At 54.2% G+C, this 25,606-nt stretch overlaps 1 protein-coding gene across 1 annotated transcript; it reads right to left on the reverse strand.

Annotated features, from left to right (window-relative positions):
* Nucleotides 1-4,091: 4,091 nt before the first annotated feature.
* On the reverse strand, nucleotides 4,092-20,740 carry ACKR1 (atypical chemokine receptor 1 (Duffy blood group)). Its single transcript, XM_034756892.1, has 2 exons — nucleotides 20,273-20,740; nucleotides 4,092-6,596 (listed from the first exon to the last, which is right to left on the reverse strand). Exons 1-2 carry the CDS (start codon nucleotides 20,738-20,740, stop codon nucleotides 5,613-5,615), a joined length of 1,452 nt encoding a protein of 483 aa, XP_034612783.1. The 3' UTR covers nucleotides 4,092-5,612.
* Nucleotides 20,741-25,606: the final 4,866 nt, after the last annotated feature.

Raw genomic sequence — 25,606 nt, forward strand, 5'->3', positions numbered from 1 at the left:
TGCTCTGCCCACCACCCTGAGCCCCCAAACAGCACCCTGCATGCCCCTGCCCCCACTCTGGCCATCCCACTCCCTGCCGATATTTGTGCTCACCTATGAATCTGGCTTCTGCTTGTGACCTCACAGTCACCTCCATGGCGACAGACAGAGCTGTGGGTGGTCCCTGGGGCTGTGAAGCCATGGTATGGCAGGCAGGGATGGGTGGCCGAAGCCTGGCTTTGAGACTGGGGAGTGCAGGTGTGCTGTATTGCCCTCCTGGGAATGGACACAGCCCACACCACATGGAGCCCTCATGCCCGCCTGCAGCCCAGGGCAAGGCAGGAGGGTTCGCCCAGGGGCCCAGGCCTTGCATCGCACCCGCAAGCAGTGCTGAACAGAGGGAGAAGCACATGTGACATTCAGCAGAGAAATCCTAGGGGGACGCTGCAGTGTGTGGCCCCTGCCCTGCCCCACTGAGCCAGGACCCCACAGCACTCCTCCTTCTCGGGGCGGGGAGGGGAGTTGGCTGAGTGCTAGGAACCATTAGTTTGGTACCGAGCCAGTTCTCCCTGCTCAGATCAAACCCCCATTGGGCCTTGCTCACCCCGGAGGTTCCAGCCCCATTGAGCTGCCCCTGTGCAGCCGGGCAGGGCTGGTTTGGCACAGCTCACCCCGGTGCACCATGGCACTGGGGACTGGGACCCCTCCGAGCCCTCCTGCTCAGGCCCCGGCCAGCTCTTGGGACAGGCACTGTCGTATCAGCCAAGATGCCATTGTGCTGCCGTGGGAGGGACAGTGGTAGGGGGTGGGGGTACAGGGTGGGCATGGTTATAAATAAAGCCAGCCCACACACTTTCCTGGTACAAGCCCATAAGGGTAGCAGGTGCCTGCACTGGGGGAGGAGGAGAGTGCCTGGACTCCTCGGTGCCTGCCCAGGACAGCTGCTGTCTGGCAGGGTGTGCAGGAGAGCAGCCAGCACTGCATCAGGAACAGGAATGTGGCGCGTATTGAAATGCACAGAGCCATCATTAAACAGCCTGGCGAGCTGGGCACAGGATGCTTACGAGCTGCAATTCTGGTTAGGCCACCTTACGTGCTGTATGTGCATATAGCAGGCTTAATATGCGGCCTCGTAAAATACTTTAGAGAGAGAATCAGTCACAGACTAAAGAGAACCAGGAGGTTTTAAGGTGGCATTTGAAGATTATTGTGCTAATGTCTTCATATTGTGTGTGTGTGTGTGGGTGCTCCCTTGCCGCTCTCCCAGCACAGAGCTACAGGGATGGGGGTGTTGGGGGGGTACACACAGCCACGGGGTTGGGGGTGTTGGGGAGATGCACAGAGCCATGGGGATGGGCCAATGTGTAGCGTGGGGCAGTGGCTGGCAGAGGAGGAGCAGGACTGGCACCAGGAAGAGGGAAGGCAGCTCAGGCTGGCTGCACCTGCGCAGCCTGGGAGGATGTGTGGGACCATCAGAAGCCAAAGCCCAGTGTGTCTGCAGTGGCCTGTGCACCCTGCCATCCAGGGACGGGGCTGTAGGGAGCCTGGCACAAGGGGAATAGCCACGGTTACCCCAGGGCAGGACCCAGCGAGGCTGGGCTCAGCACCAGGGTGCAGCTGACCAGTCCTGGGTGCCTCCTTGCATCTCCACCTGCCTCTCCCTGCGAGACGCTGAAGCTTTAGCTGTGCTGTAAATTGGCTCTGCGCTGGCACTTTCCCTGCTCATTGCCAGGCCCAGCAGCTTCGGCAGGGAGAGACAAGACGTGTTTGGAGTCAGCGCAAATGCCAGGTCTTGGGGGCAGCTGAGGAGAGAGCTGGAGGAGCCAGGGAAGGGCCTCAGTGCACAAAGGCTGGTGGGGATGGTTAACAGGGCTCCTGGGCCACTCTGCTCCATGCAGAACAAGATCTTCACAAATGGGCAGCCCGAGAAGAGCCTGGTTTTCCCCACCTGCTGAGCACCTAGTAGCTCCAGGCCCCTCGGGCAGGGGGAAACAGAAGGGTAACATCTGGACCATGGGGTAGCAGAGGGGTACCAGATGGGCAGGGCATTATCAGAAGGGGTATCAGCTGGGCTGGGGGTAGCAGAAGGTAACAGCTGGACAGGGGGGAGCAGAGGGGTAACAGCTGGGTCGTGGGGTAGCAGAGGGGTAACAGCTGGGCAGGGGGGGGGGGGGGGTAACAGCTGGGCGGGGAAGTAGTAGAGGGGGTAACAGCTGGGAAGGGGTGTAGCAGAAGGTAACAACTGGGCAGATGGGGAGCAGAGGGGTAAGAGCTGGGCTGGGGTGTAGCAGAGGGGGTAACAGCTGGGCCGTGGGGTAGCAGAGTGGTAACAGGCGGGGGGGTAGCAGAGGGGTAACAGCTGGGAAGGGGTGTAGCAGAGGGGTAAGAGCTGGGCAGGAGTGTAGCTGTGGGGTAACATCTGGGAAGGGGTGTAGCAGAGGGGTAAGAGCTGAGCCATGGGGTACAAGAGGGGGTAACAGCTGGGCAGGGGGTAGTAGCGACAGCAGCTGGGGCAGTGAGAACACCAGGCATTTGCAAGTGGCTGTCAGCAGTGCAAGGAGCTGAGGCAGATTTGGGTCAGCCTGGAGCAGCTCCAGTGTGGGTGTAAAGTGGTGTGCACCTGGCAGGTGGGTGGGGGGCACGCAGTGGCTGCTCTCACTCTGTGCCCTGGCCCCTTGTGGCTTGTACCTCTCCAGGCAGCCCTGGGACCCCGGCTGTCACTGCAGCTTGCAGTGACCTGGGCAGCATGAGCAGGAGATGGTTGTCGTCCCTGGAGGCTCCATTCTGGGGTGTGGCCTAGGGCAAGGCCTCCTGAGCCAGGAGCAGGACAATTCCCCAGTGCGGCCCTCAGACGCCTTTGTAGACCCGTGGCAAGTAGGGCCAGAAGGGCCCGTTCCGCTCACCCCCGTCTGACCTCCTGCCGTGCACAGCCCAGAGACACTCACCCAGGGAATCCAGAGCCCTGCTTGTCACTGGAGCCTGGGCTGGGCTGGGCTGTTTACACTGTGCCACTCAATCTCCATTTATAGACTCCGAGTGATGGAGAAACCACCACATCCCGGGTCAGTTGCCCGGATGGTTAATGACCCTCACCCTTAACACTTTGCACCTTATTTCTGGTCTGATTTTGTCTGGCTTCAGCTTCCATCCATGGGATATTGCTCCGCTTTTGTCTGCCAGACTGAAGAGCCCTCTACCACTGAGTGTGATCCTGCCACCCCTTCACCGTCTCCTTGACGAGCTAAACAGATTGAGCTTCGGAAGTGTCTTTCTGTGAGGCCAGTGTTGGCTTCCCAGACACCGGATCATTCTGGAGGATGGGTTGCCAGGAGAAAGAGAGGGCATTGCACCGCTCTGGATTCCCTCCGGATGGCGCCCCAGCCCCTAGCATCACAATACTTCAGTGGGTGTCATCAAACAAAACTGAAATGGGAGCCTCCCTCTCCCAGCAGTGGCCAGAGACAGACAGCTGCTAGGTCACTCCTACCTGCTAGGTCACTCCAAACCTTGACTCTGGGAGCCAGCCTTACCCTGCTCTGCTGTCAGAACCCCCACTCCTGGGCTGTTCATGCACAGCCTCTGGCATTTAAGCTGCTCCTTTGATAGTGAAACCGAATAACACTAGCCAATATCTCTGGTCCCAGACAACCCAAGGAACCTCCGTCTTGCAGTGTCCAGTTATGCCCACTGGATGCTGCAAACTTATATGAGTTCATCAATTTAACAAAGAAATTGATATGTACCAGGCTTGTTATCCCAAGGGGAGCCTCTGACACGCTTCAAACCAAACTCACTGCTCCAGGTAGAATAAACAAACAGATTTATTAACTATAAAGATCGATTTTAAGTGATTATAAGTCAAAACATAACAAGTCGGATTTGGTCAAATGAAATAAAAGCAAATCGCATTCTAATTTGATCTTAACACTTTCAATGTCCTTCAGTTGCTTGGTGTGGTGTCTGTAGACGGAGGTGCAAGAGAGAACATGGCAAACGTCTCTCCCTTTTATCATGTCCTTTCTTCCTCTTGGCTTTGCCCCCCCTTCAGAGTCAGGTGAGCATTACCTCATCCCAGTCCCAAACTGACCAAAGGAAAGGGAGTGACTCACTCAAGAGTCTATCAGATTCTTTTGTTGCTGCCTAGGTCAGCGTCCTTTATTCCTGTGAGGCTGGGCTGGGTTTGTCCCATACATGCCTTGATGAGGTGTAAACTGCCCCTCTGCTCTTAGAGAGTTTTTCCCTGGGCTTTCTTTAAGCCATGAGGACACATTTTCAGCCTCATAACAATATACATGAAATTACAACCTATAACATTACTATAATATTAATTATTCAGTACATCATGAGCCTTCCGAAGACGCCCAACATGACAAACTTTGCATTGAATACCACACAATCATATTATAAGGATGAACATGGGGGTGCTGGGTGTTCCCCCGAGGTACAGAGTGTCACAGAGGTTACACAGACAGACCCGGGAGCACAGGGAACAGGGACTGCGCAGTAGTCACAGCCCAGCAGCCACCGTCCAGCCTTTTGTAGGCAGCAGGTCTAGCTGGGGCTTGGAGAGGTTTAAGGCTGAGAACATGGTGGTTTTGCTTGTCCATGGCATAAGGGCAGGTGGGGGAGGGAGTGAGAAGGTGCTTCTGGGATGAGCTAACTGATGGGTGCTGAAGGCTGCATCATTACTAGGGGGAAGGGGGAATGGTGATGGCTCAGTGCCATCTAAAAGAAGAGTTAGTTGGGCAGGCCATAGCTGGGAAGGGCTGACATGTTGTTTGTGTTCAGTGCCGTGGAGGAGGGGGGACCAGCATAGGGAGGCACAGGGGGGTGACCCGCTGAGCCCAATGAGCTAGGCAATGATCTGGCAGTAGCTTTTCGAAAGGGTTTAAGGGGGGAAGATGGGGTTTGTCAAGACCAGAGAGGAGGAGGAGGATGTGGTCATGAAGGTGAGAGATGATGAGGGCCTGGGCCAGAGACACAGCTGTATGGCCAAAGGACAGGCTGGGTCTTAGACACACCAGGCTGGAAGGAGAGATATGATCCAGACACAGCGTGGATGTCTAGAGAGAGGGACAAGTCAAAGGCAATACCCAGGTTACGGGTGTGATGGCGATGGCAGGGGACCGAGAGAGCAGGGTGCTGGGAGGGCTTGGGGGACAGGTTAAGTGTTCTGTTTTGGCCAGGTTGAGATTCAGGGTCTGTCTTCAGGGCACAGTTAACTCGAGCTCCCTATGCTCCGGTGACTCCTCTCGAGTCAGCCCAGCCCACGTGAGAGCAGCCCCACTGTGCATGGGCGCCTATATGGACATGCAGAGCACCAGCTGGAGGGTTCCCAGGCAGCCCTGTCCCCTGTGTTGCCAACTCTCATGAGTTTTTCATGAGTCTCATGATAATTATTGTTTTCCTGAAAGCCCCAGCTCCTGGAGCCAAGTGGAGATGTGATGACTTCAGCCTTTATTCTTAAAGAAAAAGTCAGTTTCTGGCCCTCATGGCTGTAGAGAAAGCGTTAAAATGTGACCCCCATGCACACCAGAGGTTCAAAAAGCAGAAAGCAAATCAAAAGCACCCCAATATTATTTACAGACTCGCAGGATTTTAAAGCCAATCTCGTGATTTTTGGTGAGCCTGACTCATGCTTTTTGAACATTTGGGGTTGGCAATTCTAGCCCTGGCACATGCTGTGCTGGCACTCGGAGGGGGCCTGGGTCAGCATGGGTCCTTCGGTGATACAGCCCTGCCCCGAGAAGCAGCAGGGGCCCCAGGCAGCAGTGCAGCACGCCGAGGCCCTCTGACAGCCCCAGGAAGAAGTCAAGAAACTCATAGAAATGGCAGCTGGCGTCGAGCAGCTGCCTCCGCACCAGTGAGTCCAGGAGCAGAGCTGTCCCGTACAGCACCCAGAGAAGGAAGAACAGACACGTCACCCCGACCCGCAGCTGACAGTCACTCTTGCGCCATGTCAGCATTGCCTTGGCCACGCCCAGTGCGACAGGGAGCAGAATGAAAACAGCCAGGCAGGATGTGACGTGGGCCAGGTGCCACCAGTGTTTGTCCCTCATCATACACAGCTCCTGCGGGTGCCCCTCTGTCCCACTCAGCAAGGCAGCTGGCACTGCCAGGAGGATAGCTGCCACCCAGAGAGCCACAGCCACGCACCAGCGGTGCCGGCTGGGAACCCATTTGTCCCACATGGCACTGCATGCACCGGCAGCTACCAGGAGCCCTTCAGCAAAGAGGCTCCCGTACCACAGCATGTACGCCACCTTGCAGAGCCCGTCACCAATGACCCAACCTTGGCTGATGCCTGCAGCAAAAAATGGCAGCATGGCTGTGAAGATGGTGGTGCCAAGCGTCAGCTGGAACAGGAAGGCTCTGCCAAGGGGCCAGCCCCAAAGACCCCAGCAGTTGGCCAAGGCCACCACCAGGGCCAGGTTACTCAACAGGCCCAGGGCACAGACTACAGCCAGGAAGTTGAAGGCATGACTGTGAAAGAATGAACAGTAGCCACTCTGGCAGGGTGCAGCGGCCAAGATGTCATTAATGTCATAGTCGTAGGAGTAATTCGCCATCATGTTCTCAAAGCTGTAATCGCTTGTGTTCAGTTCCAGGCGGCTGGACTGGAAAAGAGAAACATCAGGTAGTTCAGCCCTGTGTCCCACCCAGCAAGTATTCCTTGACCACTGGGCAGCACTGTGTGCCCCAGGGGTTCACTCACTGGGTGATGGGGGTGCATTCCTTGGCCACCAGGTCCCGATGCAAGCCCCAGGAATTCACCTATTGGGTATTGGAGGATGGGGTTCTCTGGACTCCAGGCAGCTCTGTGGATACCAGGGTTTATACGCCGGGTGCTGGAGGGAGGTGTCATTCTTGGGACACCACATGAGGCCAGCGTGGGAGTTGAGTAGGGATTACTTTTTCTTTCCCCCCCACCCCACCCCTCCCCAGCGGCTACTGGCCTGGAGCCCAGCTCTGAAGGCAGAGCTGTCGCCAGCAGCAGCGCAGAAGAAAGGATGGTATGGTATGGTATGGTATTGCCACCCTTACTTCTGCGCTGCTTAGGGTTACCATACGTCCGGATTTTCCTGGACATGTCCGGCTTTTTGGGCCTCAAATCCCCGTCCGAGGGGAAATCCCAAAAAGCTGGACATGTCCGGGAAAATAGGGAGGGAGGGCCCGGTGTTCAGCCGGGGCCGCTGGGGCTGGAGCCGGCAGTGCGGGGCCGGGCCGGGGCCGGCGGTGCTTGGCAGGGGCTGGGGCCGAGGGTGCTGGGCCGGGGGCCGGGCCGGGGGATGGCTCGGTGCTGGGCCGGGGCCGGAGCCAGCGAGGTACTCGGCCAGGGCCGGAGCTGGGGCCGGGGCCAGCGCAGTGCTGGGCCAGGGGCCGGGCCGGGGCCGGAGCCGGGGGCGCGGTGCTCAGCCAGGACCGGAGGCGCGGTGCTCGGCCGGGGCCAGGGCCGGGGCCGACGTGGTGCTCGGCCGGGGCCGGGGATGCGGGCACTTGGCCAGGGGCTGGTGTCCCAGGGCGCGAGCCGAGCCGGGCAGGAGACGCCGGGGCCAGAGCCTCTTGGCCAGGGCCGGCCAGCCACCGGAGGGAGCCGCTCAGCCACGGGGGCCGGACTGGGCCGCGCCGCACCCCGCCCCAGCCCCAAAGTGACCAGTGACAAATCTAGCGACTTTCACTGCTAATTACAGTGACATTCAGATCCTGTAGTAAGGGCTTCATCCCTGGAGGCACGGTGCCCCCCCATCCCATTGGGGCACATGGCCCTGTCTCACTCCACCCCACCTTCCATCCGTGCGGCTCTCCTCACCAGCTAACCTGCCTTGCCCGCCCAGCCCGCTTCATTAGCCAGCTTTCCCTGCCTGACAGGGTGTGCTACCTACTACGGAGCAGAGAGAAAGAACATTTGGGTAAAAACAAGCTCTGGCTAATGTGCTGCTCTTTCCAAAGTGCACCTGGCTTTAGCAAAGTATTTAATTAGCCTCCACAAACTTATTTTCCTCGCCTGCAGATTCCAGTGATCTCAGCCCAAGAAGCCCTGGAATGCAATTCCTTCCGAGGACATGCTCAATTGAGACATCATGACATTGACTTGGTGTGCGGCAGAATGTAGTAAGAAGAGCACGGAATGGATTTTGTTAACACTGTCGAACTGCTTGTGAATGATTTTATGACTATACTCGCCAGGGCGCATATATATATATATTCTCTGTTGAATTCTCTGGACATTTTGTTTAGTGATACTTTTGTCTCCTTTTGAGTGCTTAAACAGCTACATCTAGCAACTTTTCAGGGTTTGTCTGGTGACTTCCTGCTATGTGGAATTGGCAACACCGCGAGAGTCTGATTCCAGCTGCCATGGGGTGGAGTTCGACTCCTGGTGCCTCCTCAGTTATGCCCCATTTACCTGGCTGTCCCGCTCAGATTCAAACACAGGGTTGTTTCATAGCGAGACGTTTCTCTGTATGAAGCCACATCGCTTAGGGGTAGGGTGACCAAATGTCCCGATTTTATAGGGACAGTCCCGATTTTTGAGTCTTTTTCTTATATAGGCTCCTATTAGCCCCACCCCTGTCCCGATTGTTCACATTTGCTGTCTGGTCACCCTACTTGGGAGCCTGCCTGAAGGAGCCCCCATGGGCCCCCCTGAAATGTCCCACCTGGCCCTGCAGCGCGATCACTCTAGGTCTCTCACAGACTGCCGCGCCAGGAGGAAGTCCTCCTATTTGTCTCACTCTCACACAGCTTCTGTCTCTGGTTCCTTTTGGCCTCCATAAGGTCACAAATCCCTGTCCTCTCAGTGTGTCCTTCTCACTGGCTTTTGTGCCAGTCCACTGGGATGCTCCCAGGTCTTCAGTTTCAGGCCAGGCTGACCCTTTTCCTATCCCCTTTTCCACAGACACTTTTCCCCCTGGCTGCATATATGGACCCCGCATTCAAAAACACCTGTCTGCAGAGACAGCAAGGCATAAACCACTAGGAGCCAGATTTATTGGCTGTTTATAGTCGCCTTTGCATTCAATTTTCTCCTGCAATATTCACACAAAGTAATTGTGTTTGTGTGGACATGGGCAGTCCTGGCTTGAAAGGTGCAGTCACACATCCTAGTACCTGCTGTTTGATTAATCACCGCAGTGTTATGCTTTTGGACTGGGGTTTTTGGCAGCACCGAGCTGTGTGTCCCATCTAGACCACATGTAGGCACTGGGCCAAGTTCAAAGACGAATCCAGTCTGATGTAACTTACCCTTTCTCTCAGCCCCTTCAGCATGTCACCCCAACTCCTAGCCTGCTACTCCCATGCCCCTCTGCTTCCACATCACCTCTGACCATGGCCCTCTCAATCTAACCAGCTTGCATTGTGACCTATCCCAGCTGAGTCCCCTTTTCTCCTTGGTAAGAAGGTCGGATGGTGCCTGAGTCAATGCGAGGAACTGTTTTCTGCGTAGGGTGACCAGATGTCTGGATATAAGGGGCTTTGTCTTATATAGGACCCTGTTACTCTCCCTGCCCCCATCCTGATTCTTCATACTTGCTCTTTGGTAACCTGAGTTCTGCCTGCATTTACACCCATTCAGTGCCACAGTGAGGAGCTGAGGGCATGGGAGTCTAAGTCACAGCCCCTCGCACCTCACCTTTGAACATCACCCTCTGGAGAAGTGTGGAATGGGCTCGGGGGAGACAGCCAAGGGCCTGTATCTGGACTAGGAAAGGGGCAGTGTGGAGGTCTCCAAGCTGTCTAATGAGAGTGGCGTAGAGGGAGAGGTCTCTATGGTCAGAGCAGAGGGTGGGGCTTCTAGGCCATACGTGGACAGGAGTGTGAGATGTTGTAGCCAGTGGGCCATGCTGGGTAGCTGGGATGGGGGCGGGGGAGAGGGTTGAATCTCTGTCTAAGGCAAGACATTTGTGCCCCTAATGAGAGGCTGAGCTGGAGGATGGGCCCTGGGCTGTGTGTGTGGGGGGCAGACGGCCCACACTGGAAAAGCTGGTGGGTTCAGGAGAAGGCTACTGCTTTGTGGGCTGAGGCCAGGCTGGTCCCCAGGCAGAATTATAGCTGTGACGGAGACAAAGCTTCTTTGCCAACATTTATTATTATAGCCACAGTCTCATAGCCAGGCTGCTTAGAATTAATGGAGCTTATTTACAACCATTGCTGTGTCTTAAGCAAGTTTGTTATCTGAGTGTGACATTCATTATGTGTGAGGCAGGTGGAGAGGGGCCTGGGGGCTTACCTGCTGGCACAGTCCAGGGGAGGGGAAAGCTGGTGTGAGGGACGGAGGGGCAGACAAACACCATGAAACAAGCAGTGATCACCTGGTGTCTGATGCTGGGTGAGGAAAAGGTGTCTCTTGGCTACACTCGACTGGAGGTAACAGCTATAAATCCCTTTCAAAATGAGGCCTAGAAATGGCCTCTCCTAACATCCCATTGCAAGCTGAGCTCTGGCAGGCAGCAGCTGGGACCGTCTCACTGAGCCGATGTTTTGTGACAAGGTCTGGAACCTCCGCGAGTCAGTGATGGACAGTCGTTGACACCGGTCTCTACATCACCTTAGAGCCCATCTAATCACCAACTGAGTGGGGCAGCGAAGTTTGTTTTTTAACCCTAATTCAACACGTTTGTGTTACTGTACGGTAGAGCATGAGGAGTGGTGTTTTCCCTTAAAAGATGTTTGTCTAGAACTTTAACTCCATTGTCACAGAGTTTTTGTTTGATAATTTTCTTAGTTTTTAGAAAGATTTTTTAACTGTAGAGTGTGAAACCTGAAGATGGTGCTGCTGCAATTTGGATTTAGGAGCAAACTGGCTTTCGCTGCACTCCAGTGGCGCAGGCTGTGTGGACAGTCATAGACTGCGGCCAGGAGATTCCATTTCCTTACAGCACAAATCGCCAGTGTTGTGCTCTCTGGGCACCTCACAATGTTAACGCTTAGCGTGGAGATTCGACATAGCCCCTGGGAGCTGGAATCACCTCCTCCACCCAGTTCCCCAGGTCCTTCCGCCCTAACAGGGCCAGCTGCTGCAGCAGAACCGGCTGCAGGCAGGAAGGCAGCCATGCAATCAGGAGTTCCCCTTGTCTCTACCTAATTGGCCTGTGATTTATGACCTGTGACACAAGACAAGAACAATGGCCTGGCCTCTCATCATCCACAGTGGGAACAAATGGCCTCATTTCCCAGCACAAAGTGAACCCTCCTTGGCAGGATGCTGGGCTAAGTCCAACGGCCAGTGGTGAAATCCTAGAGGAAGATTCCCCTCAGAGGTGGCCCCGACTTGGCGTCACCCATCAGACGGGATTGCTGAGGCCATTTGAGATAGGAACAGAACAGCTCGGCAGTGAAGCACGGGGGGGCCAGCAATGCCTGGCACTGTGGGGAGCAGGGCAGCTGGGGGTCACACAGAACTGGGTCTGGCTTTGGCTGTTTGGAGTGTCTCTGGATACAGGGTGTTAGAGAGCCCAGGACAGGGATCTTGTAGATAAATCTCTGATAATTTTCATATGACTTTACATTGTGCCTCTTCATATAACCTTGTGGTGGGTCTACCCACGTGTGACCTCTGTTTTCATGGAACTTTGTATCAAAGCCTCATTTAAAAACTTTGCATTGCCCTTGGTATAATATTATAGCCCCTAAGGATAGAATAAGATAGAAGAAAAATTTCTGTTTGCTAGCAGTAGAACAAGAGCTCTTCCCCCCCCCCACTCTTAATCAATTGCCCTGTTGAATGAATGAGGTGTGAATGAGCAAGGCATGGAAGGCAGCACCTCCAGACAGCCTCAACTGTTGGAGAGGGGCTGGGAGCCAGACCCAAGGACAATAAAACGTGTAAAGTGGGCTCATTAAAGACAAGCAAGACATACCGACGGCCTCGGGGGTTAGAAGCAAGCACCTTCTTTTGGAAACACCCTCTTTGCAGCATTGGGACAACACTCAAAAGAAAGCAGCACAAAGGACCAATGGACACAGACACAGAGTTTGAATCTGGTATAGATTTGCATAAGAGAAAAGCTGCTATAAAAGTAAGGTGTCTTGCAGAGGACCCCGGGTCTCGTCTTGTCAACATGGGAGCATCGATCCGGATCGGCAGAAGCCCGGCTCCACCCCTCCCCAATCTAACTCACCTGGCCAGTGAAGTTAAGGGGAGCAACTAATTGGTAACAACAAGACGGAGTGTGTTTGTGTGTGTGTGTGAGTGTAAGTGTAATATATTATATGCATATAATACAGTGTTAATGAATACATGTATTGCTAATAAATGTGGCGTTCTGCCTTATTCCCCCTGAAAAGACCCTGTGCAGTACTTTAAGTACAACATTCTCACCACCGAAAGCACTTCAGACAAGTCCAAACTGGACCCATTCCTGAAAACAGCCTCTCTGCGCTGGTGCTGCACCCAGCTGTTGGGGGATCACGGGCCCAATCTGGTGGCCTGACTGAGTTGCTAGTGATCTGCCTGCTGTGTGTGGGAGCCAGGCCTCAGTCTTCCCCCTGGCTTCCTGTTTCTCAGCAGAGGAGGCCATAATGAGGGAGGGACCAGGAGCAAGCAGAGGGGGGGAGGGGGAGAGGACGGGGAAGGGACAAGGCAGGCCCAGGTGTGAGGGGGGCCCAGGGATGAGGGGGGCCCAGGTGTAATTGGGGGGCTCATGGACTCAACAGACCCAGGTGTAAAAGGGGCCCACGGGCTAGGGGGGTTCAGGTGTAAGGGGAGCCCGGAGACGCAGCAGGTCCAGGTGTAAGGGTCACCCAGGAACGCAGGGGCCCAGGGACGCAGCAGGCCCTCTTTGTATACAGTAGGAGCTAGAGAAACATGAAAGAAAGCAGAGGTGCTCTACTTAGCAGGGAAGGAGAGCTAATAACTGAGGACAGCAAGATGGCTGGGGGTGTTTTATGCCAATTTTTTTTTCTGGCTTCATTAAAAAGGTTAATGGTGACCAGATATGCAACAGGATTACTGTTAACAAGAAAGGGGAAGGAACACAAGCTAAAATAGGGCAAGAACTGGTTAAAAAATATTGTGATGCACTGGCTGTATTCAGGGCCTGATGAAATTCATCACAAGGTACTTAACAAACTAGCTGCAGCAATCTCAGAACCATTAGTAATTACCTTCCAGAGCTCATGGAGGATTGGGCCAAAAGAAATCTGATGAGGTTCAACAAGGACAAGTGCAGAGTCCTGCACTTAGGATGGAAGAATCCATGCACCACTACAGGCTGGGGACTGACTGGCTAAGCGGCAGTTCTGCAGAAAAGGACTTAGGGGTTACAGTGGACGAGAAGCTGGATATGAGTCATCAGTGTGCGGTTGTTGCCAAGAAAGCTAATGGCATATTGTGCTGCATTAGTAGGAGCATTGCCAGCAGATTGAGGGAAATGATTATTCCCCTCTATTCGGCACTGGAAAGGCCACCCCTGGAGTATTGCGTCCAGTTTTGGGCCCCCAACTACAGAAAGGATGTGGACAAATTGGAGAGAGTCCAGCGGAGGGCAAAGAAAATGATTAGGGGGCTGGGGCACATGACTTACGAGGAGAGGCTGAGGGAACTTGGCTTATTTAGGCTGCAGAGGGGAAGAGTAAGGTAGGATTTGGTAGCAGCCTTCAACTACCTGAAAGGGGGTTCCAAAGAGGATGGAGCTAGGCCAGGGGTGGGCAAACATTTTGGCCTGAGGGCCACATCGGAGTATGGAAATTGTATGGCGGGCCATGAATGCTCACAAAATTGGGGGTAGGGGTGCAGGAGGGGGTGAGGGCTCCGGTTGAGGGTGCGGGCTCTGGGGTGGGCCCAGAAATGAGGAGTTCGGAGTGTGGGAAGGGGCTCCAGGTTGGGGTGTGGGGGGGTGAGGGCTCTGGGGTGGGGCCAGGGATGAGGGTTTGGGGTGCAGGAGGGAGTCCCAGGCTGGGACTGAGGGGTTTCGAGTGTGGGAGGGGAATCAGGGCTGGGACAGGGGGTTGGGGTATAGGGGAGGGGTGTGAGGAGTCCGGCTGGTGGTGCAGGCTCTGGGGTGGGGCTGGAGATGAGGGGCTTGGGGTGCAGGAGGGTGCTCTGGGCTGGGACCAATGGGTTTGGAGGGCAGGAGGGGGATCAAGGATGGGGCAAGCTGTTGGGGCATAGGGTGTGTGTGTGAGGGCTCTGGCTGGGGGTGGGGCTGGGGATGAGGTGCTTGGGGTCCAAAAGGGGGCTCTAGGCTGGGATTGAGGGGTTCGGAGTGTGGGAGAGGGATCAGGGCTGTGGGAGGGGATTGGCACGGGTGGGGGGGGCTCAGGGGTGCAGGCTCCAGGCGGGTGGGGGGGGGGCTCCGGGGTGCAGGCTCCGGGTGGTGCTTACCGCAAGCAGCTCCTGGAAGCATGTCTCCCCTCCGGCTGCGAGGCGTGGCCAGGCGGCTCTGTGCGCTGCCACATCTGCAGGCACCGCCTCTGCAGCTCGCATTAGCCGGGAACCCCAGCCAATGGGAGCTGTGGGGGCAGCATCTGCAGACAGGGCAGCACACAAAGCCGCCTGGCTGCGCCCTCAGCTTACTACATAGGAGCCGGAGGGGGGTCATGCCACCTGCTTCCTGGGAGCCGTGCGGAGCGGGGCAAGCCCTTGACCCCACTCCCTGGCTGGAGCACGGGAGCAGGACATGCCCCAGACCCCGCTCCCCGGCGGGAGCTGAGGGCAGGATTAAATGGTCTGATGGGCCGAATGTGACCCATGGGCTGTAGTTTGCCCACCCCTGAGCTAGGCTGTTCTCAGTGGTGGCAGATGACAGAACAAGGAGTAATGGTCTCAAGTTGCAGTGGGGGAGGTCTAGGTTGGATATTAGGAAACACTATTTCACTAGGAGGGTGGTGAAGCACTTGAATGGGTTACCTAGGGAGGTGGTGGAATCTCCATCCTTAGAGATTTTTAAGGTCAGGCTTGACAAAGCCCTGGCTGGGATGATTTAGTTGGTGTTGGTCCTGCTTTGAGCAGGGGATTGGACTAGATGATCCCCTGAGGTCCCTTCCAACCCTAATCTTCTATGATTCTATGATCCTGGAAAAAATTATTAAACAGTTTGTGAGCACCTAGAGGATAATAGGGTTCAAAGGAACAGCCAGCATGGATGTATCAAAAACAAATCATGCCAAACCAACCTAATTCCCTGCTTTGACAAAGTTACTAGCCTAGTGGCTAGTGGAGGGAAGCCAAGATGTGCTATATGTTGATTTTTGTACAGCTTTTGACATTCCCATAAGTAGGGCTTCATGTCTGTCACGGAGGTCGCGGAAGTCATGGATTGTGATTTCTGCAGCAGCCAGTGTGGCTGAACCTAGGGCCGCCTGAGCGGCTGGCCTCAGGGACAGCTGCTCAGGCAGCCTTGCAGACAGCCACACCGGCAGCTGCTGGAGCGGCTCTGCAGCCAGCCTCTTGGGCAGCCCCGCAGCCAGCAGCACCAGCCACTGCTGGAGCGGCCTGAGGCCAGCCGCACCGCTCGCTGCTCTGGCAGCCCCGGGCAGCTGGCCCCAGGGACCACCCGAGCAGTGTCCGAATAGGCTGGCCCCGGCGACCACCTGAGCAGGGTCCTGGGGGCTCCTGGCAGCAGACCTGGGGCAGCCAGAGCAGTGGCTGGCATCCCAGGGCTCCCCCCAGGCAGCAGCCGGAGCGGGACCGCGGGGCTTCCCCCACCGGCGGCAGCTGGAGTGGCAGCACAACCCCTGGGGCTTCTCCCCCGCTCCCCCGGTAGCGGATGGAGCAGCAGCAGGACCCCCGGGGCTATTCCCCCACCAGTGGTGGCCAGAGTGGCAGCGGGATCCCTGGGGCTTCCCCCGCCCCCGGCTGCAGGTGCCATGAGCCCTCTGGTCTCCCCCCCCCAGTTCAATCAGGGGTATTTATGTTATAAGTCATGGACAGGTCACGGGCCATGATTTTTTTGTTTTTTGCCTGTGACCTGTCCATGATTTTTACTAAAATACCTGTGGTTAAATCGTAGCCTTACTCAAAAGCAAACTAGGGAAATGTGGTCTAAGTGAAATTACCAGAAGGTGGGTGCACAACTAGTTGAAAACCCATGCTCAAAGAGTAGCTATCAATGGTTCGCTGTCAAACTGGGAGGACATTTCTAGTGGAGTCCTGCAGGGGTCAGTTCTGGGTCCATTACCCTTCAATATTTTCATTAATGACTTGGATAACAGAGAGGAGGATAGGAGTACTTGTGGCACCTTAGAGACTTAGAGAGGAGGATGTGCTTATAAAATTTGCAGATGACAGGATGCTGGGAGGGGTTGCAAGCACTATGGAAATCAGGATTAGAATTTGAAAGGACCTTCACAAATTGGAGAATCAGTCTGAAATCAACCAGATGAAATTCAGCGAAGATCAATGCAAAGCACTTCACTTAGCAAGGAAAAATCAAATGCACAACTACAAAATGGGGATTAATTGGCTAGGTGATAGTACTGCTGAAAAGGATCTGGGGTTATAGTGGATCACAAATCGAACAAGTCAATAATGTGATGCAGCTGCAAAAAAGGCTAATATCAGTCTGGGGCATATTAACAGGAGTGATGTATGTAAGCAGGACGGTGCAACCATTTAGGTGACCTAGGCGGTCACCCAGAGCACTAGGATTTGGGGGGTGCCATTTTCTTCAGCAGCGACCGCAGCAGCCAGATCTTCGGCCACCCCGGTTACCGCCGGCGGGGGGGGGGGCACGGCACGCAGGGGAACTCCCCGCCCCAGCTCATCCCAGCCACACCTCCTCCCCGAGCATGCTGTGGCTGCTTCACTTCTCTCGCCTCCCAGGCTTGCGGTGCCTAAACTGATTGGTGCTGCAAGCCTGGGAGGCGGGAGAAGTGAAGCAGCCACGGCGTGTTCAGGGAGGAGGCGGGGCAGGGGTGAACTGGGGCGGGGGGGGTGCCTCAGGGTTGGGGGTGGGGAGCTGCTGCGGGGGGGGGGGGCCTCAGGGGGGTGGCTCGGGGGGGGGGGGTGGAGGGGGCACAAGGTGGAAGTTTCGCCTAGGGCGCGAAACATCCTTCCACCAGCCCTGTATTACACGGGTGGTCATTGTCCCACTCTACTCGGCATTGGAGGATGGTGTTCAGTTCTGGGCACCACATTTTAGGCAGAAATGGAAACTGAAGAAGGTGCAGAGGAAAGCAACAAAAATGCGAAAAGGTTCAGAAAACCGAATGTATGAGGAAAGGTTCAAAAACTGGGCATGTTTAGTCTTAAGAAAGGAAGGCTAAGGGGGGACCTGATAACAGTCTTCAAACATGCTAAGGCTGTTATAGAGATGGGGGGGATCAAGTGTTCTCCATGGCCACTGAAGGTCAAGAAGCGATGGGCTAAGTCTGCAACAGGGGAGATTTAGGTCAGATATTAGGAAAAACTTTCTAACACTAAGGGGAGTTAAACTCTGGGAAAGACTCCCAAGAGAGACCCCTCACAGGAGGTTTTTAGCAACAGGCTGGATAAACCTCTGTCAGGGACGGTCCAGGGTCACTTGGTCCTGCCGCAGCGCCGGGGGCTGGGCTAGAGGAGCTCTGGAGGGCTCGTCCACTCTGCACTCCTAGGATGCCATGGCCTAGCCCTCTACAACAGTGGTTTCCAAGCTGTGGCTCGCGGACCCCCGGGGGGCGCAGACTATGTCTGCGATATCCAAAGGGGGGCGCGCCTCCATTCAAAACTTTGTAGGGGTCCACAAATGAAAGAAGGTTGAAAGCCGCTGCTCTGCAGCATGGGCGTTGCACAGGCAGTCACTGCGTTTGTCTCCACTGCAGCAGCTGCCCACAGCTTGTGCCCCACTGGCATGAGCCTGCTGGCCAGCCGGGAGACTCGCTCCCTGCTGCAGGGCAGACAGAGCCGGTGAAAGTCCTTGGCACAGGGCAGCAGAGACGGACGGATGGAGGAGGAGGGCTTAGGGGGAAGGAAAGGGTTGGGGGGACTCTGGCGGCTGGGGAGGGGTGAAATGGGGCAGAGGGAGAATGTGGGGAACAGCCAGGGTGGCCTGGGGTCAGGAACAGATGGGGGAGGCTCAGCGGAGACTCAGGGATAATGTGGGGCCAGAGAGGAAAGTGAGGTGGGGCCAGCCAAGAGACAGGGGCGAATAATAATGGGGTGGAGGAAATGCCAGTGAGAATCGGGGATGGGCTGGAACTGCAGCAGGTGGGGAAGGAGGGACCCTGGGGAAGAGCAAGCTGGCTCTCTGGGGCTTGTTTGCTGTGTCCTTGGCTCCAGGGGGCTGTCCAGCCTGTGACACTGGGCCCCCGCTGGCGTTCAGGCAAGGGGGGCAGAACCAAAGCCAGCCTTGGAGATGGGGTGAGTGTGGGCCTAGGAACATGCCCTTTCATGGTAAGCAGCTAGTCCTGTGCCCAGATGGCCCCTCTGCCTGTCCCCCAGGGCGCAGGAGCAGCAGCATCAGGAAGCAGTGTTTTCAGAACTAATGCTTTGATCATCATTTTTACAAAGCCATTTTCCTGGTGCAAAGGTCGCAAATCACAGTCAGTGCCTGGCTCAGGGCCCCAGGACAAGGGTGCAGCCAAGCTGCCAGGCAGGCTTGGTGCTGGATGCTTCACAGATTCATAGACTCATAGGCTTTAAGGTCAGAAGGGACCATTATGATCATCTGGTCTGACCCGCTGCATGCTGCAGGCCGCAAGACCCTTCCCTGGACTCTGCCGTTGAAGTCCCCAATCCTGTGTTTTAGTGACTTCAATCGGCTCATGCAGCCATGATACCAGCCATCCAGCCACGCTGGGCACAGCTGGTTGCAAAAGCCAGTCTCAAGCCGGTGACAGCAGCTCCCAGCTCTATCTCTGCAGACAAGAATCAGTCTGCCCCACATGATGACCACTCAGTAACCAGGAGATCAGGCAGGGACTGAGGGATCTGTGATGTACCAGCCGGCTGCCTGGGCTCAATTCACAAGTACAAATGATACTGCAACCCACTGAGCTTCTGTGCTGGATGGGACGAGAGGGGAACCACAAGGTGATGCCTCTGGATAAACTCCCAAACCATCATTGTTGGTGCTCATCCCCATAGAATCCACTCTCAACGGTTTAGGAGTGGCCCAGGACTGGGATGGCTGGGGATTGGGATTGAGAAGCATGGGAAGCCCAGGGAAGCAGGGAGCATCCCTCTCCAGTGTCCCATGTTTGGAGAGCTGTCACTCATTTTTGTCTCACCTGCATTCTCCCCAAACTCGGAGTCTCCTCACTTTACTGGAGGAAATTGCCATCAGAAATAATGACTCTTGAATAGGAGATTCTAGAGTTACTTTCCCTAAAGGAAGGAATCCTGCAGTACCTTCCCCTTCCTGAAGGGAAGCTGGCGTGCTCCGTGGTTTGGGTCTCTGTGCCACTTGGAGCAGGGAGCTGAGTGAGTGAAAAGTGCCTGCCACAAATCATAGGTACAGGGAATCTCTCCCCGGCATTGGCAGGTGGAGAGGGAGGCAGGAGAAGAGCTGGGGTAGGAAATGCTTTCCCATCCAGTGGAAGTCAAGATTTAATTTTTTCCCCATTCCACACCAGCTGGACACCAAGCCCTGCCAACGTTTTCTTGGAAAAACCAGAGAGCAAGCGAGAGCAGCCTTCAAATATCCAATAGTCCAGAGGTTCAGCTGCTCTGCTGGAGTGTGGGGGACCTGGGAGCACATCCCTGCACTGCCTGGCTTGGCGCAGGGCCTTGAATCTGGGGCTCCCCTCAGTACCCTAACCCCAGGGTCAGTCCTGACTTAAGCAGAACAGCGCAGACAGCCAGGCTGAAGAGAGGCTCCTATAGCCCAGGTTCAAATGTGGGCCAGGGGAGTGCCCGAAGCACTGGGCTGTCAGCGACTGGGGCAAGGCCCCGTCTGGCTTTGACAAGAAATTCCTGCTTGAGCTGAGAAACCTTCCTGGGCAGCTTCACAGAAACCAAGACATTCCTGAGGAAAGTCTCTGTTTCCAGGACTCACCATCTTCCAATGAAAACCTGTTTTGTCAGAAAGCCCTGACCAGCTGTGCTCAGGCGCGAGGAGTGTTAGCCCAGCATGTGTCTGTGTCGGCGGGCAGGATCGAACTGGGGAACTCTGGAGCTTAGTGCCTGAGCTTCTACCGCATGAGCTAAAAACCAACTGGCTGTTAGCTAAGGCTGTAGAGCAGACTCATTTAACTCTCTCTTTAAGTGGTCTTGGCGCCACTAGATGGGACAGAACACCACACCCAGAAGGTGTGTGGGTTACACCTGCACCACTCTGCACTTTGCCTTTGCTCTCAGCCCTTCACCTTCACTACGGAAGCAAATCTATTTTAGGAGGACAGTGTAGGTGGGCAAAGGAGCCCCGGGACTCACCACAGCGATGATGCAGTTCCCCATGGTGTCCGCGTGCGTTGTGGCTGGTACAGGAGAGCTCTCTCTGCCTTTGTCTGTCTGCCTAAGGGGAGGGGACAGGCTGCTGCTACAAGATAAGAACTGGGATATTAAAAACAAACTTTCTGCTCCAGTGAAACCCCCGGAGTAAAGGAAACAGGGGGAGCCGCACTGCCAGTAAGTGCCTGGAGTCCTCTGCGCAGGAAACACTCCTGAAGGGGTCCAATCTACTGGATATCCTGGCAGGGTCCCCAATGCCAAGGAATGCATCTCTCTTCCAGGCTTCCTGTCTGGATGCCTCATATACATGTTCCAGACCCTGAGACAAATGCATGCCAGAGACCTGACCCGACTAATTCCATATCTCAGACTACACGTAGCACCAACCAACAGCCAGATTACAGCCAACCCCACATGGCATCCTTCAGGGTCCAGTTCACTGGCCCGCATGGTGTGGGCACCTGTCCTTCCCTGTTCCTCCCAATCCCACGGCCCTCCCATTCCACCATCACCCTCACCTCTCTGGCCTGTTTGTTTGCTTCTTACCTTAGAAATGTCAGGACTGGTGATCCTGGGCTCCCCTGGTTTGGCTGGAGGACTCATAGCAGGGCTCACCTGTGTATCAGGAGCTTTTCCTCCCCGTTACTCAAAGGGGGAGGCAGGGTTTGGATTTTTAACTCAGACCTCCTTTTCCCAAGTGTGTATTAGTCATTTGAGTTACACAGGCATCTACAAAAGCAAACTCAACCCAAAGTGTGTCAGACAGTCTGATTACATCTCCCTTCCCCACTCTGCTGCTATCTCTCATGTGCCTGGGCAGATGAGATTTGCATTTCTCATGTCAAAAACAAAACAAAACAAAACGACAAATTCTAAGGCCTTCATAATCCTTATCATCAAACAAGAGACATAAAGGCATAAGCCCCCTCTTCATCCCTTTGCTGGTCAGCTTCAAAATGGTACAGATCTAGGCCCAGATCTCCCCCCCCGCCACACACACACATACATTCATGGGGTGTAATCTTCCTAGTGTGCAAAGAGGAGGGTGTGGTTCCTCCAGTAACTCACCCCCCTTGTGAGCCTACCGAAGCCCCCCAAAGGGCTCTGGGCACCGCCAAAATTAATGACTCGTAATTAGCCTTTGAATTTCTGAGTAGAAAAGGAATGTGGCTGTTTGGTGGACAACATGCTGTAGTATTTAGTAATTACACACTAAGCAACTGTATTATTTTGCAATAATTTTATTAAATAAATGAAAGACTTATTCTTTGATTACCAGAGAATACTAAATAATTCACTACTTAGCACTGATCGGAATGAGTGACTCTTACTGTGAACTACTCACAGAACAAGTAAACCTGTTTGTAAGAAACTGAATTGTTAATTCCCAGTCATCAGCACAATATTGCAACATGTGCAGTGAAATAGCAGCAATTATACAATAGCCCAGATAATAACTACCTATCAAACAAGCTCACCCTAACTATTACATATTACATATAACAACAGTGATAAAAGAACCATTACGGTTGCCATGTAAAGCCCTCAGAAGTCAGGAAATGCCAGAATTAAGGCTGCCTGTGTAACTTGAATACTGCCCTGCATTAAGAAAAGGTCTTTCCCAGTACTACGCAGAGATTCTGCGGCAAAGCCAAGGACAGAATCCAGCTAGCCTGGGCCCCAATCCAGCATCTTAACCACAAGAGATGTCTTTTTCTTCATACAGTCCTCTCTCTCACCCACTGTCCATCCTGTGCACTGAATGAGGCAGGAGTTCTGTGGAAAAAATAGCATGTGATCATAAAGACTGTGCATACACTCAAAGGGGCAGTGCTAAGATTTCATGGGCAACTGTGCATTTGGCATTTCCTGACTTTTGAGTGCTTGACTTTGTAAACGTAACATCCTGCTCATGTATTTTGTAGGTAATTTTCTAGCTTTTTAAAAATAAAAACAGAAACAAGAGGAATCCCATCACGTGGAATCCTCAGGGTTGGATGCTTTAGACACACAGCCTCCACCTCTAGCACATGCACTAGAAGAGTATGTGGTAGCAGTGGCAGGATTTACATTCTATGTGGACCAGTAACTAGAAGGAAATGCAGCACATGTTGTATCAATTTCTTACACAGCTATTTGCTAGAGAGCAGGGAGATGTTGGGAACCAGCATTCCTGGGTTCTATGCTTGTCCCTAGAAGGGGGTGTGGGCTAGGGTTACCATATTTAAAAAATAAAAAAAGAGGACACTCCACGGGGCTCTGGCCCCACCCCGTTCCCACCCCCAGCCCCGCCCCAACTCCGCTCCTTCCCCACCCCAACCCCGCCCCTTCCCCAAAGTCCCAGCCCTAACTCCCCCTCCTTTCTCCCAGCCACACGAAAAGGGCTGCCCCAGCGCTACCGGCTTTATGGTTTGCCGGGCAGCCCCCAGACCTTGCGCCCCCGGCTGGCGCTTTCCCAGCACAGCTGGAGCCCGGGAGGGGAAGCGCCCAGCCGGGGGTGCAGGGTCTGGAGGCTGCCCGGCAAACCGTGAAGCCGGTAGCACTCGGGCTTCGGGCAGCCCCCATGCCTCCAGACCCTACGCCGCCGGAGCAGAGCAGCTGGAGCCCGGGGGGGGAAGTGCCCGGCCAGTGGCACAGGGTCCGGAGGCAAGGGGGCTGCCCGAAGCCGGTAGCGCTCAGGAGGCTCAGCTCTTAAACAGAGCCGAAGAGTCAGGGGAGGAGCAGAGCAGCTGGAGCCCAGGAGGGGAAGTGCCCGGCCGGTATTTTCCCGGACATGTTCGGCTTTTTGGCAATTCCCCCCGGACGGGGGTTTGATTACCAAAAAGCTGGACATGTCCGGGAAAAACCGGACGTATGGTAACCCTAGTGTGGGCTGGTAGTTACAAACAGCACAGCCAAGCACATAGATTGGGCACAGCCATTTTGAAAGGCAGGGTGGCTATGTGGATGAGCCTTAGGTCTGCTCCCTAGTGCTGCCAGAAGAGCTTGTGCAATCTTTCTGTGTACTACTTGCCTGCTTCTTAGATGGGGGCCCATGGACATGCTCCCTAGTGCACAGAATTATCAGTACCACCCAATGTAAGAGCTGAGATTAGAGGCCAACTTCTCCATTGTCCAGCCTCTTGTGTTGTCATTTACACCTGCAAAGCGGGTATTACATACCACTGCTCCAAGCTGGGAGCATTTTACACCCACTTTGCACAGCCGCAAATAACGGCACAAGGTGTACCTGGTGGAAAATCAGGCCCCAGATCTCATGGTCTCCTCCTGGTTCTCAGCTCAACATTTCTTCCTTTAGGCCAAAGCATATCTGGCTGCAGTTGCTGCACATGTGTCCGCTCTGGAGCTCCAGCTCTGTTGGATCCCAGGGCATTCTCTGTGCAATTGGCCTGTGCAGGTAACGGTCAGTGGCACTGGGGAGCATGCTCAGTGCATAAGGACTGTTCCAAGATTTTATCAGCAAGTGGCTACCAGACCCTACTGAGCATGGGCAAACAAAGATTTTCAGAGGCTTATACCTCAACCGAGCTTGAGTGGATTGTATACAGCCAGCAAGAGGCACCTTGCTGACCACAGTCCAAGCCCCTGTTCCCCAGCATGGAAGCTTTAGAGCTTTTCCAAAAAAAATGGCTGGAATGGTCTTTAACAGTAGTGAGGCTATTTATTCTGGCCTGTCACTTGAAACAGCTGAACCATTTTTGTTCAGACTTTTACTAACTGACTAGCTAGCAAGGTAGATACTGTCTGAGGCAGAGCGTAGGGAATAATTCAGCCAAACAGGTAAAGTCTGGCAAAGTTATGAGCAACTGATAACGGGAAGTGTTAGGCAAACTTAGCTCCAGACATCAGGGCAGCTCCCCCTGTAGTCATTCCCTCCTAACTAAACATTTAATAAAATGTCTAAAGACATTGTACAGAAACTTAAGTAAAATGGACGACTGGTCAGTCCTCATATGAGAAAGGAGAGTCAAGGTGGGGGTGAGTGGGGCTGTGGGGGGCAGGAGGGTAAGAAGCTAGTGAGAATGGAGGGGCATGGTCCACTCAGCCTGGCACCAGCGAGGGTGGAAGGAAGCAGCTTTTGCAAGCTCCTGGATGGTGCCTGAAGCAGACCAGATTCATTTGCAATGTGTGTGTGTCTGTCTGTTTGTGTGTGTGTCTGTCTGTCTATCAGTGTGTCTGTGTCAGTGTGTGTCTGTTTATAAGTGTGTCTGTGTCTGTATCAATGTGTCTGTGTCAGCGTGTCTATCAGTGTGTCTCTGTGTGTGTGTCTGTGTGTCTGTCAGTTTGTGTCTGTCTATTAGTGTGTCTGTCAGTGTGTCCGTCTATTAGTGTGTCTGTTTATCAGTGTGTGTGTCTGTGTCTGTATCAGTGTGTCTGTGTCAGCGTGTCTATCAGTGTGTCTGTGTGTGTGTGTCTGTATCAGTGTGTCTGTTTGTGTCTGTGTCAGTTTGTGTCTGTCTATTAGTGTGTCTGTCTGTTAGTGTGTCAGTGTGTCTGTGTGTATGTCTGTCTGTGTCTGTGTGTCAGAGTGTGTGTCTGTGTCTGTGTGACTGTATCAGTGTGTCTGTGTCTCTGTGTGTGTGCCTGTCTATCAGTGTGTCTGTGTGTCAGTATGTGTGTGTCTGTCTCTGTGTGTCTGTATCAGTATGTCTGTGTGTCTGTTTGTGTCTGTGTTTATGTGTTTGTCTGTCTAACAGTGTGTCTGTGATGTTTTGGGGATCACCCAGATCAGTAAGGAGCTCTGTCACCGCCAGCCCTGTGTTGTTGGGTGCCTTAATGCCATGCTGCCATGGCTCAGAGCCTTGGCACCGGTAGCCAGCCTACCAGCATAAAGGTCTCACCCTGGTCACTCCTTGCAAGGTGACTTCAGCAGCCCTTCCTGTCCCAAATGCCTCTAAAACAATCTGCACCGAGTTCTTAACTGCCAGACACTTTCACTTTCCCCTCTGATCTGCTCCCTGTTATCAGTTCTCTTTGGGACCCACACTCCACACAGTTTGCACCACAGAGACCTGCTTGGGGTAAAAATAAACAAAAGGTTCATTGACTAGAAGAGCCCCCGATTCAGAGATGGGCTGGTGAGGGAGAGCAAACCCAGCAAGTTACCCAGAAAATAAACATAAAGACATACCCTCAGGGTTTCACACTTCTACAGTAGATAAAATTTCCTTTTCTAACATGTTACCTAGTGCCTTTGCTCACTTTCCCAGCATGTCCTCTGTCCTAGAGGGGATCCAGCACCCCACTTGGATGCTGGCCCTCAACATCTGGATAGCCTCCACATCAAACCCCTTCCCCTTTAATAGACTTTGCAGG

Source organism: Trachemys scripta, chromosome 24 (genome assembly GCF_013100865.1).
Source record: "Trachemys scripta elegans isolate TJP31775 chromosome 24, CAS_Tse_1.0, whole genome shotgun sequence".
Lineage (NCBI taxonomy): Eukaryota > Metazoa > Chordata > Testudines > Emydidae > Trachemys > Trachemys scripta.

Excerpts from the sequence above, each read along its gene's own strand:
- ACKR1 (XM_034756892.1), bottom strand. The coding sequence starts at position 20,740 with ATGCGGGCCAGTGAACTGGACCCTGAAGGATGCCATGTGGGGTTGGCT. Across the intron at positions 6,597-20,272 it reads GGAACTGCATCATCGCTGTG|TCCAGCCGCCTGGAACTGAA; the intron begins GTGAGTCCCGGG and ends TCTCTTTTCCAG.